At 38.1% G+C, this 14,045-nt stretch overlaps 1 protein-coding gene across 1 annotated transcript in view; it reads right to left on the bottom strand.

Annotated features, from left to right (window-relative positions):
* The window catches only part of LOC138333311 (uncharacterized), a 52,714-nt gene that overhangs the window by 36,275 nt on the left and 2,394 nt on the right, over positions 1 to 14,045 (bottom strand). Inside the window, 5 exon segments of the mRNA XM_069281605.1 lie at positions 8,518 to 8,634; positions 8,885 to 9,143; positions 9,146 to 9,224; positions 9,306 to 9,868; positions 10,107 to 13,650. Of these exon segments, the coding sequence (XP_069137706.1) occupies positions 8,518 to 8,634; positions 8,885 to 9,143; positions 9,146 to 9,224; positions 9,306 to 9,868; positions 10,107 to 13,650 (4,562 nt within the window).

Below are 14,045 nucleotides of genomic sequence, written 5' to 3'. Positions count from 1 at the left end.
GCAGTTGCAATTACTCCTAATCAGTTTCTACATATGTTCCCTGAGATTTAGAAAAACAGAAAAGTGTTCAACACCTCTCCTAAGAAGTACCTGGTTAATTTATTTGAAAAGTACCTGATAATAGCTCTACTATCAACTTTATCCGAATATTTTTCTATTTGCGTACAACAGGTGTAAAGTTTTCATAGGTAGCTTTGATATGCAAACTAAGAGTACAGGTGTAGCTTTCACACTGCTGCAGCCGATAGGTATAAAAATAGACTACACCTGTACAGGTAGAAAACTTCATTACCAGTAAATACCTTCAGGACAAAACTACACTGGGAGAAGGTGAAAGTATGGTTAGGCTTCATGTGTTTTCTTTGTAGGTACAAAAATTTGAATCTAATGACAAAATAATTCATCCTTAAATAAAGAGTATCAGCATCTCAACCGATAACAGTTTCATCCACTTAGTGGAGACTATCTGTCAAAGAAAATGTTTATCAACTAGGGTGTCTTACCCAAGGACAGACAATGCAATAGTCTATAGCAGTTTAACCAGTTTTAATCTTTAAATAATCATATGGTTTCTTTAATGATAGGCAATGAAATGGTTTGATTGGTTTAACATAATGCTGGAACGGTTAGTAAAAATGCCAACCTGTTAACCAGATTGGATTAACCGAAACCGTAACCGGATAACCGTACAATTTTGTAGATGTTTAAGTAAAGTTACAGTCGTACATCGATGCCATGAATTTGACATACTTAGTCTGGATTCCATATGATTGTTCATATATTTCAGGAAACACTCATTTAACACAAAGAATTATTACTTTGAATTAAATTTATTTTGTTTGTTTTTAATAAAAACATGACGATAAATGGAAATCAGTGTAAACACTTAAAATGTCAAAGTAGACCTACTTCCTGCATGCGGTTTCTTTTGCACACGGCACTTGTGCACATCACACTCAATGGAACTTTTGCATAGAAGCCAAGTGACAACTCTAAGCGTTTTAGTGACGACCTAAGTTTCCGATAACAACACTGTTGTTGAAACACTTAATTTCATTACAAAATTGCCCTTTTAAAAGCATATTTTCTTTATACTATAGGTGAAGACGATCGTTAGTACAGGAATTTCAATACTTCGAGGAGTATTTTTGCCGTACGAAATGCATATGGCGGTTATCGGATAGCTAAAATGCTAAAAGCGGAAACCGAACCGTGAACTTGTTATCCGGTTACCCGTTCTAGCACTAGTTTAACAACCTGTTAAGAACCAGGTTAATTAATAAGGACATGTTAGGTGTAAATGGTAAAGGAAATCCAGAGTTCCTAGAGAAAATCCACCGACTATGGTCAGAATCTGGCACCTGCCCCACATGGGACTCTTACTCACAACCCAGATATGGAGGGCTTGTGGTAATATGCCTGGGCATTTTCACCTCTCGACCATTGCCGTCCCTAGCCGAAATGGAGCTTAACTGTCAACTTTATTCTATAATTTAAGTATCAAGAAATGAATCACAATACAAATCATGGAATTTGAATTTTCACCATTTTATCAGAAATTGATTAAACATTTGATTAAACATTAACCAGGGAGTTTTATTACCCCACAGAAACAGGTGCCCTCTACGTAATTAACTTATGTTTTGAACTATGACTCATTACCATTAATCTGAATTAATGTAATGTCCTGTTCCGATTACCTCTCCCATGGGGGCCCTAACAACGCTAACCAGCCCCAGCCAAGCTCTCGTTTTACACCAATATATAGAATACCTGTGGAAACAACATGACCATAAAAAGTCCTCAAGCTGGCTATATTCAATGTTATAAATTAATTAGGACAAAGCTTTCGGCCGGGGCATCGCATGATGTGTATCTACTACATCCTATCTGATCAATAAATGACAGCCCACCAATCAAACGACATGTTATGACTGTGAACATGCCTACACACAGGTATATTGTGTAGCTGACAAGGCAATACAACACTCCAGTTTCCTTGTTTTGTCACCTTTCATAATCAACGCATCACATCGGATTTCAACCATTTCATGAGTTAATACTGGTAACTAACTCCCAGAAGTCTATATTGCTAATTAATTCATAAATGATCATTATCAATTTCATACAATTTGCAACAAGGCCCTGGCTTACAAATCTATATAATAAGCACCTACAAAAATCTCTTCTTTTTTTCATTTGGGAATTATTTTTATCTTTGTCCTATAATTGATGGCTTCAGCAGCCTGAGGGAAATGCATGTGTGTGTTCTAATTAAAACTGTGCAATATTCTCTTGATTATAACTCAACACTAATTTCAGATTTAATCAGACATTCCTGGACCACATGCTTTGAAAGAAATTATTTAATGTTGTCTATGTAATTGTATATCTTAATTCTTTCAACATATTTCTAACTTTTATCAAATACAATATTTTACATGCTGTTGTTGACAATATTTCCCCATTTTAGGGGCTGCAGTGGCTGAGTGGATAAAATGTTCTAACATAAATTACATAATACTACCAGTCCTACCCCTCTGGATTGTAAGTTCAAAACCCATGTGGGGAAGTTGCCAGGTACGTACTGACAGCAGGTTATTCATTTTTCTTGGAGTACTGCGACTTTCCTCCGCCTCCTAAATCTTGCAAAACCTTGCACATCCTTAAAAGACCCTGGCTGCAATTACGAAGGTTACCAAAAAAAACCTAAGGCTAATCTATAGACAGCCTTCCTAAGAGCTCATTGATCAAGGTTTTAAGCCAATGTGGTTCAGTGGTTAAGGTGTCTGGCATTATAAGTCCTCCGCTGGCTCTGAATTTTGAGGTCCTTGAAGTTGCAATATATATCAATCAACATCCACAGTTCTTTTATCCTTTTTAAAATTTCTTTCACCTCACAAACCAGCTTAGATAACCAAAAGTTAAGTTTTCTTTTAAGTCAATAACATCATATCATGTATAATAATAAAACGAAATAGGCAGAACAAATAAGTATCACCTTTGCTTGAACATTATATAACATGTAAACATATGCATCTTGGCATTTAAATTTTTTTTTTTAAATGTTCAAGGTCATATCATCAGTATCACAATAAAGATCACTTGTTGCAGCAACAAGGTGAACAGATGTTGATCTGTATCATTTTTTATGGTAATGGTAAAAGGATTTCTATTGAGAAGATTGTACCAGTTTTGTTGTACTGCCTCTGGCTGTACATGATAGCACCAGAAAACGAATGACCCTATTTCCTTGACAAGTCTCCATTGTGACTTGTGAAGTAATATAATACTAAAATGGTGAACCATCTGTCAGTGAATGCAGGTGTTTCACAAATCCTTGTGCGCAATGTATAAGTTGGAAAATTTTACATTTCTCAGAAATACATGTGATGGATTTCGTCAACAACAGCAGTCATATCCTTATGTAATCTCTAAAGAGTTTCTTCTCCAAAGTTCAAAACTTGGTTTGTGCATTTACAAGTTTTATATCATTATGACTGTTTACAAATTATTATTAAAATGATCATATGCTTTCCACTAAACCTCACAGAACATATCTTTTGTGTGTGTGCAAAATCAGTTTGTTTGTTCTTTTTTTTAGCTAAGGTGTTTACTTTTCTCATTTAATGCTCATTTTAATTGACAAACAATTTTCTTATCAAATCTGGGTGGTTTTTCATTGACTGTACATTTCAGTCAACAGAGTATCATGCTTAGAAAGGATGGACTAGCTTAGTGCATTTTAAAATCCTTATTCTGAAAATTAATCTCAGAAACCAACAAAAATGGATGCTCTGTTGTGGTTATGGTGTTGTGGTCTGTAGTGATTTGGTTAGAGCTGTCATCATTACAAACAATAACGATGTATTGACGATTATCGATTCCTATTTTCTGAAATTGATACAATGATCGAAATTGTACTCGATGACCTTCCTATGACCTAGTAACGTTGGAATTTCAAATAGACGATCGCAAATTATGTATAATTTTTCACAGTATACCAACTGTATATATTGTAAGGTTCCTTATCATTTTAACACAATGAATTTTTTCACAATTAACACAAATTACTTATGAAATACTAAGCAATAGTTCTTGAGTGACATGTGTTGTTTTTGTTGATAGAACCAATAATGAAGTACACAAAACGACAGTTTCAGATTTCATCTTTTTCTCAACAACACCATTGTTACGATATATATTGATACATTGTGATATTTTCCTTTCGATATATCGATACTTAACATTTATATGACAGCTGTGTTGTGGTGTGTACTGTTGTGGTGTGTACTGTTGTGGTGTGTACTGTTGTGGTAATGTACTGTTGTGGTGTGTACTGTTGTGGTGTGTACTGTTGTGGTGTGTGTTGTTGTGGTGTGTACTGTTGTGGTGTGTACTGTTGTGGTGTGTGTACTGTTGTGGTGTGTACTGTTGTGGTGTTGTTGGGGTACTGTTGTGTGTGTGTTGTTGTGGTGTGTACTGTTGTGGTGTGTATGTTGTGGTGTGTACTGTTGTGGTGTGTTGTTGTGGTGTGTACTGTTGTGGTGTTGTGTTGTGTGTGTTGTTGTTGTGGTGTGTTGTGGTTGTATGTTGTGGTTGTATGTGTGGTTTGTTGTTGTGGTGTGTACTGTTGTGGTGTGTATGTTGTGGTGTGTATGTTGTGTTGTGGTGTGTATGTTTGTGTTTTTTGTGTGTGTACTGTTGTGGTGTGTGTTGTTGTGGTAGTGTTGTGTGTGGTTTGTTGTTGTGGTGTGTACTGTTGTGGTTATGTTGTTGTGGTGTGTACTGTTGGGTTGTATGGTGTGTATGTGTGTGTACTGTTGTGGTGTTGTTTTGTGGTGTGTACTGTTGTGGTATGTTGTATGTGTGTGTTATTGTGTTGTGTGTTGTGTGTACTGTTGTGTGTGTGTACTGTTGTGGTGTGTACTGTTGTGGTGTATGTTGTTGTGTGTGTACTGTTGTGGTTATGTTGTTGTGGTGTGTACTGTTGTGGTGTGTGTTGTTGTGGGTGTGTACTGTTGTGGTGTGTATGTTGGTGTGTATGTTGTGGTTGTTGTTGTTGTGTTATTGTGTGGTGTGTACTGTTGTGGTTGTATGTTGTGGGTGTGTACTGTTGTGGTTGTACTGTTGTGGTGTGTACTGTTGTGGTGTGTTGTGTGTGTGTGTGTTACTGTTGTGGTGTTGTTGTGTGTGTACTGTTGTGGTGTGTATGTTGTGGTGTGTACTGTTGGTGTGTATGTGTGTGTTGTGTGTGTGTACTGTAGTGGTGTGTATGTTGTGGTGTGTACTGTTGTGGTGTTATGTTGTTGTGGTGTGTACTGTTGTGGTTTATGTTGTTGTGGTGTGTACTGTTGTGGTATGTTGTTGTGTGTGTGTACTGTTGTGGTATGTTGTTGTGGTGTGTACTGTTGTGTTGTTGTGTGTGGTGTGTGTTGTGTTGTATGTTGTGGTGTGTATGTTGTGTGTGTACTGTTTGTGGTGTGTACTGTTGTTGTGTGTGTGTGTACTGTTGGTGTATGTTGTTGTGTGGTGTGTACTGTTGTGGTTATGTTGTTGTGGTGTGTACTGTTGTGGTGTATGTTGTTGTGGTGTGTACTGTTGTGGTTATGTTGTGTGGTGTGTACTGTTGTGGTTATGTTGTTGTGGTGTGTACTGTTGTGTTATGTTGTTGTGGTGTGTATGTTGTGGTGTGTACTGTTGTGGTGTGTACTGTGTGTTATGTTGTGGTGTGTATGTGTGGTGTGTATGTGTGGTGTGTAGTATGTTGTGTGGTGTGTACTGTTGTGTGTTATGTTGTGTGTGTACTGTTGTGTTAGTTGTTGTGGTGTGTACTGTGTGGTTGTATGTTGTGTGTGTTGTATGTTGTGTTATGTGTTGTGGTGTGTACTGTTGTGGTTATGTTGTTGTGTGTGTGTACTGTTGTGGTTATGTTGTTGTGGTGTGTACTGTTGTGGTATGTTGTTGTGGTGTGTACTGTTGTGGTTAGTTGTTGTGTGTGTGTACTGTTGTGTTGTGTTGTTGTGGTGTGTACTGTTGTGGTTATGTTGTTGTGGTGTGTACTGTTGTGGTTATGTTGTTGTGGTGTGTACTGTTGTGGTTATGTTGTGTGGTATGTGTATGTTGTTGTGTGTGTATGTGGTGTGTGTACTGTTGTGGTTATGTTGTTGTGGTGTGTACTGTTGTGGTTATGTTGTTGTGGTGTGTTACTGTTGTGGTTATTGTTGTGGTGTGTACTGTTGTGGTTATGTTGTTGTGGTGTGTACTGTTGTGGTTTGTTGTTGTGGTGTGTACTGTTGTTGTGTGTGTTGTTGTGGTACTGTTGTGTGTGTTGTGTGTACTGTTGTGTGTATGTTGTTGTGTGTGTGTACTGTTGTGGTTGTATGTGTGTGTGTGTATGTTGTGTGTGTGTACTGTTGTGGTATGTTTGTTGTGGTGTGTACTGTTGTGTTGTTGTTGTGGTTGTACTGTTGTGTTATGTGTTGTGGTTGTACTGTGTGTTGTTGTTGTGGTGTGTACTGTTGTGTTGTTGTTGTGTGTGTATGTTGTATGTTGTTGTGTTGTGTACTGTTGTAGTTTGTTGTTGTGTGTGTGTGTGTTATGTTGTGTGATGTTGTATGTTGTGGTTGTACTGTTGTGTTTGTTGTTGTGGTGTGTACTGTTGTGTGTGTTTTACGTTATGTTGTGTTGGTTGTAGTGTGTTATTTGTGTGTGTTGTTGTGTTTGTTGTTGTGGTTGTACTGTTGTGTTATGTTGTTGTGTGGTGTGTACTGTTGTGGTTTTGTGTGTTGTGGTGTGTACTGTTGTAGTTTGTTGGTGGTGTGTACTGTTGTGGTTATGTTGTTGTGTTGTACTGTTGTGTATGTTGTGTGTTACTGTTGTGTTATGTTGTTGTGTTTACTGTTGTGTTGTGTTGTGTGTGTACTGTTGTGGTATGTTGTTGTGTGTACTGTTGTGGTTATGTGTTGTGGTTGTACTGTTGTTTGTGTGTGTCTGTACTGTTGTGGTTATGTTGTTGTGGTGTGTTACTGTTGTGTTATGTTGTTGTGGTGTTACTGTTGTGTTATGTTGTTGTGTGTGTACTGTTGTGTTATGTTGTTGTGGTGTGTACTGTTGTGTTATGTTGTTGTGGTTGTACTGTTGTGTTGTTGTGTGTTGACTGTTGTGGTTATGTTGTTGTGGTGTGTACTGTTGTGGTTATGTTGTTGTGGTGTGTACTGTTGTAGTTATGTTGTTGTGGTGATGTTGTGTTATGTTGTGTGTTGTACTGTTGTGTTATGTTGTTGTGTTGTACTGTTGTGTTGTTGTGTTGTACTGTTGTGGTTGTTGTTGGGTGTGTACTGTTGTGTATGTGTTGTGTGTTGTATGTTGTGTTATGTTGTTGTGGTGTGTACTGTTGTAGTTATGTTGTTGTGGTGTGTACTGTTGTGTTATGTTGTTGTGTGTGTACTGTTGTAGTTATGTTGTTGTGGTGGTGTACTGTTGTGGTTATGGTTATGTTGTGTTGTGTGTGTTGGTTATGTTGTGGTGTTATGTTGTGGTGTTATGTTGTGTTATGTTGTTGTGGTGTGTACTGTTGTGGTTATGTGTTGTTGTATGGTGTGTACTGTTGGTGTGTACTGTTGTGTTATGTTGTTGTGGTCTGTACTGTTGTAGTTATGTTGTTGTGGTCTGTACTGTTGTGTTTTGTTGTTGTGGTCTGTACTGTTGTAGTTATGTTGTTGTGTGTCTGTACTGTTTGTAGTGTGTGTTGTTGTGTTATGTTGTTGTGTTGTACTGTTGTAGTTATGTTTTGTGGTGTGGTTGTATGTTGTGTTGTGTTGTTGTGGTTGTACTGTTGTAGTTATGTTGTTGTGGTCTGTACTGTTGTGGTTATGTTGTTGTGGTCTGTACTGTTGTAGTTATGTTGTTGTGGTCTGTATTGTGGTCTGTACTGTTGTAGTTATGTTGTTGTGGTCTGTACTGTTGTAGTTATGTTGTTGTGGTCTGTACTGTTGTAGTTATGTTGTTGTGGTCTGTACTGTTGTAGTTATGTTGTTGTGGTCTGTACTGTTGTAGTTATGTTGTTGTGGTCTGTACTGTTGTAGTTATGTTGTTGTGGTCTGTACTGTTGTAGTTATGTTGTTGTGGTCTGTACTGTTGTAGTTATGTTGTTGTGGTCCGTCATGTTGTAGTTATGTTGTTGTGGTCTGAACTGTTGTAGTTATGTTGTTGTGGTCTGAACTGTTGTAGTTATGTTGTTGTGGTCTGTACTGTGTTCTTTGGTAAGAATGATAATCATTCAGTTTATCAAGGCAGCCATTGTTGAAATACCATGGTTGAAATCTCCGTTGAAAAATAAAAAGGCATGGGGCCAGTTGTGCTCATGGCACTCAAGATTTACTCATTTGATATACTCTATCCCCTCTGTTGTTGCACAGTCTCTGTACATCTCTGTAGCAGCGTAAATATACCAATTGTCAATACCCTCTCCTTTCTCTCAAAACATCTATTCCCAAACTCATCTTGTGTACTTACTCTTCTTCCTGATCAGATAACACTCCAGCTTTCTGGTATTTTTTCTTTGGCAATTGAGGACATTCTTTTTTCTTCCCTGCAGGCCCGTCCACTGGTATTTCAGAGTCAGACACATTCCTAAAATTGAAATATATAAATTTCAACATCATCGATACAAATAAATTTTAATTAAATGACTCTTTATCTAATCAATTATAATTATTAATCGGGTATCTAGAAAATGCATATGTAAACACGTTTTAAAATATCAGGTGAAAATGTACCCATCAACTGTTTTTGTCCATATTATCAATTTTGAATAAAATAACTTTTTCAATTAACAAAAATTTGAAATAAACTTTTGTTTACACTTATGAGAATGCCTTACCCAACTTCCTCTTTTTGCAATCCACGCCTCTTCTTTCCCCTTCTCTTTGGTTCCTTGAAACCTTCTGTGCTATCTGCTGCATCATCTTGAGGCTGATCGTTTTGGGAGGGTAGTGGGTCGTACTCCGAACTCACAGACTTTATCACAGAATCTATCGTAGCCTCTATAGTGTCCACAGATTTGCACCCATTGTCCTCCTGAGAATTAGCACTTCCTAACTCCTTATCCAAAAGAGAGACACTTTCACTACTATCCTTTAACGAGAATGAGATTTTTTTCTGTGTACAATTTTTGTAAAATGTCAACCACGCTTTTTCTTCTTTCCCCTTCTCTTTGGTTCCTTGAAACCTTCTGTGCTATCTGCTGCATCATCTTGAGGCTGATCGTTTTGGGAGGGTAGTGGGTCGTACTCCGAACTCACAGACTTTATCACAGAATCTATCGTAGCCTCTATAGTGTCCACAATGCGCCTGCCTTTCTGAAGTAAAATTTTCTTTATTCTTCCTGCCACAGAAGAATTAGTAGAAAACTTTGCAGTGGCAGCTGCAATACTGTTATTGGGACTAGAATTTGATTCTACACGGGCATATTTTGGTTTGCGGCCCCGTCGTTTTGGCTGCGACACAGTAGCCTGTAACTGACTACATTGGGTGCATGATGAATCCTTACCCGTATCATTATCACAACTAGACGAATCTCCAAAATGTGTAGGTTGATCTCGCGAATCAGATGGCTTTAAATTTTGTTCGGATATGTTTTTTGGTTCAACACAACTTTCCTCTGTTACCTGATTCGTAAAGCTTGTACTACAAACCTCTAAATTCACACTTGTACCACTTTGCTGTACTATAGGTGATTTTGCAGCGTTGGCAAGTCGCATGGCTTCAATTACTGCTTTTGGCTTCCTACCACGCTTTGCACCAGTTATTACACTCTGCTTGCCAGGCATTGCGCGATGATCCAGTGTTTTCTTCTGATAACCATCTGTATGATAGGAAAATAACATATCATGTATTTCATTAAATTCTTTTTTTAATTTTTTTTTTTTTTACACAACTGTAAAATGAAATGGAATTCACATATGATTTTACTTACAATAGAAAAATTTTGGTAACAAAAATATTGCAGTATGTTAACACAAATATAATTAAAATTTTAACTCATGAATTATTCAATTATTTCTCATTATCAGCCACATTTAAAAATATGTAAAATACAACACCTGTTGTTACTGGAACAGGAGGCAAAGGATTTTTTCTTGGTCTGCCTGGCTTTCGCTTTTCTGGGGGTTTAAGGGTGTTTGGGGTCTCCAAATCAACCGTCTGCTTTTGGATAGAGATTTGGTGCTGCATGATTGCACTGGTCTGAGTTGCCGAGAACAGTTTGTGTCGCTTCTTCGGAGGCAAACATTGCTGATTGTTGATGTTGATGTCTGTAGGCGATGGAAGTTTATCATCCAGTGAAAAACTTTTCTTTCTCACATTTTTCAGCTTTTCTTTAGCAAGCCATTTCTCAATGAATTCAAATTCTTTTCTGCTTTTCAGCTTTTTGGGTTTTTCACGTTCCATTTCCACTACACCTCCTAGTAATCTTTGGTCTTTTTTCTTGGGTTTAACATTAATTTTTGTGAGTTTGAATATGCTTGGTAATGGTACTTCTCCCGGTTTTACGCGGATGAAGGTTTCTTCACGATCCGATATGGCTAAGCAATGGAAATTGTTAACAACATACTCCAAATCTGACAAAAACATTGGATCGACAATATTCTTGTGTTTTGACTTGAAGAAAAGGATCTTTTTCCTTCTTTGTTTAGCTTGAAATCTGATTTTCCTCAAATAATCTCTACATGGTGATGTTGGTCCACTCTGAACACTGCCACTGGTATTGGAGTCTAGCGAACTCCTTGATGTAAACATCTGATTGCTTTTGTCTACAAAACCTAGGGCTGTCTTTGCACTGGCAAGTTTGAATTTGGAGCCTAAAGCCGAAAATCTACTACCGAAATCAGTCGCATTGTTCGGCACAACTGGTTTGTGCTTTTTCCTTCCACGTTTTTTGTGCTTCCGCATCATCACATGGAGTTTTGGTTTCCGTATTTTCGGAACAATCTTTGGAGATCGGTTTGGTACAGGTGATAATGATATAGGTGCCAGTGTTGGTTCTATCGTTTCCAAATCATCTTCGATCTTTTCTTGAATATCCTGATCAACCTGTGGTGAGAATTGTGACTTTATGGAGTCTTGAACACTTTGAATAAGCGTATCAAACTCGTAATCATCAGCTTTCCCTGTTGCAGATTTTACACTTGCTGATGGTTTTACATTTTTGTCTAAATCAAGTAAAGGACGTTTTCGAGGTCGACCTCTTGGCCGCTTCACAGATTCACTTGAGGACGACTTTGCTGGTGAGATGTCTAATAACTTTGGAGGCGACATGTCAGATAATTTGGAAGGGGACACAGCAGAAATGTCAGATAATTTACTGGGTGAAAAGTCTGAAAGTTTTGATGGTGAAATGTTGGACAAATCAAGCTCTAATGCTGCATCGGAGAGAGGGAGATCTTCAGGTATATCTAATTCAGGTAGTTTTAACCACTCTTGAGGAACAGAGTTCTGATTTGATACATTTAGTAATGAATGACTCGTAGCTGCCGATGCCTGTTGATAATTATTTTGAACTTCTGTAGACTTAAAACTCAACACATTGGTGTTGACTGCTTTTTTCTTGATGTTCTTTGAGCCCTTCGGCCGACCAGGACTTCGCTTTAGAACAAGGTGTCCATTACCATCCTTGACTTTTGGTGGTCGCCCTGGGCCACGTTTCACCTTTACAATTGGCCTTCCTGTCCCAGGGGGTCGTCCAGGACCGCGTTTTTTGATAGTTGTACTTGTTACATGCAGGTTTTTATTTAGGGGCGGTTTTCCAGGGGATCTGCCTGGTGGTCTACCTGGACCCCTTTTCTTTTTAATCTCAGTATTTGCAGGTATTGTTTCTTTGCTTGAACTTTTCTTTAATCTCTTTTTCACTAATTTTGTAGGATTGTCTAATTTGATCTTTTTCCGTGCAGAAAGACCAGGATTCTCTGGAGAAATATCCAAATTAGTCACGTCATACACAGATGCTGCCGATGAGCCCAGCCTTCCATCAAAATCTAGGATTTGTGACGAAGGACTAGAGTTCTCAATTTGAGTCGGCATTTGACCAGTTTTTAAAAGATTGCTGCTTTTGTGTTTCCTTAAAAACTCATGCTTCTTGGGAAGTCTACCTACCCTCTGCTTTTTCTTGCCAGGTGAGGGAGAAGACGAAGAATGACTGGGACTATATGTACTGAAAACATGAACATCACTAAAAACATGAGTGTCACTTGTTTCACTGTCACAGCCACTTGTGTCCATCACCTTAGTTGCATCGAACATCTGATGTGGTTGTGACGGCGACAAGGATTTATGGCTTACAGCGATACCTAATGTATTTCCTAAATTTGGGGATTTCGATTGCAATGATGAGTGTACACTTTCAGTCCTATGCAATGATAATGAGTCACTCCCGCACGTTAAACCTTTGGAAGACTGAACTTCAGATATTGTAGATGATGCGGACGACATACCCGTGGACATGATCACTGATGTTGGAATACACAAAGGTTCTTGCAACACAGGCTGGTTGTTATGGGAACCCGTATCTGATAACGTCCCTGGCGATTCATTCCCCACTGGAGATCCTGCAATGGACTGGTCATGAATTCCACTGTCTGGTGAAACATTTGACGCCATATTGTCCAGTCTTAACAAGTTATCACTGACATCTGAAGCACAAGGTCGAGATCCCACTAAATGAGATTCATAATCATCCATATTGCACCTACTTTCTTTGTCCTCAGACTCACTACAGTTTGTTTTGTCATTGTATTGAGAAGGCACAACTTGAGTAGTTCTATCATTGTTTGTTAAGGTCTGGGACTTATTTTTAGGAGGTCGACCTGGACGGCCAGGTTTGACTCTCTTTTTGATTGGCTTTGATGTTTCACTTTTGTTACCAAGGTTACCTGCCTCACTGGTGGGTAGACCTGCATATGCTGTCATTCTTTCGAATATGTTATCATGCAGTTTATTGTCAAGACCATCCCTTTCTGAGGAATCGTCAGCACTGTTAGCCACATGTACAGCTGAATTGCTTGTTTCTGATGAAGTCATGTCACTTCTGATTTCACTATTTTGAGAAACCTTATCACAGGAACTGGAATCAGCTTTTCCAGCAGATTCATTTTTGTCACAACTTTTTGTTTTTTCTACATCCGTTTCGCCCATACTTCCCTTTTCTGTTGGTGTTGACACTCTGTTTTGTATGTCTGTTTCCTTAGTCGCCATTTGCTCAGTCAAAGTTTTCTTCAACTGAGCAAAATCTGCTGTGCTACACTTCGATGATTTCTTATTCAAAGATTTTGAGTTTGATTTTTTACTCTGATCCGTCAATGAAGGTGGCTTTCCTTTGGTAGCTTTGCCACCAGGAATTACCGTTCCCTCAGCTTTGGCTGCTTGACTCAGTGAAGTACTTGGATGGTTATCTTTTTCATGGCTACTTGTTTTCTTTTTCACTCCAGAATTTGGATTTTTATCTTGAAATGACTTGGATCCTGAGATATCTATCTGCTTCCCTGGATCCTTCTTGTGGAATACATCATCATTTTCTGTGTTTGCAGACAAGGCAGAAGTCTTTGGACACCGGCTTTTCCTGACATACTGCACATTTGCGGTTCTCGACGCTTGCTGAAAATAAATTTGAAAAGAATTATTAGATACATATAATTTGCCCTTGATTAGAATAAGCAAAATTTAAGAGGCGCAATACAGAATTTGAATTGTAAATCAAATTGCCATAAAAATGTTACTAAAAGCGTGAAATAAGATCACCACAAAATGTTGATTCAAGATTTCAAGAAAAGTCCACTCCAATCAGTGATATTTTCCATGTGATCATTTCAGGAGCCTTTACCTATTAATTTGGGAAAATACTACATTTTCCTTCCTTGAAATGCATATCTTAAGCAGAGTGTCTTTCTTTATTTGGGAAAATATTTACATGAAATTATAAAAATAAAGCTAAATTTCTGTAGGGAAAGGGGCAAAAGGAATCACTGCCTACCCATTAATTATTAAATATA

This window comes from Argopecten irradians, chromosome 10 (genome assembly GCF_041381155.1).
Source record: "Argopecten irradians isolate NY chromosome 10, Ai_NY, whole genome shotgun sequence".
Classification (NCBI taxonomy): Eukaryota; Metazoa; Mollusca; class Bivalvia; order Pectinida; family Pectinidae; genus Argopecten; species Argopecten irradians.
The sequence above is the reverse complement of the archived record's forward strand: the minus strand, read 5'-3'. Positions and strand labels throughout refer to the sequence as shown.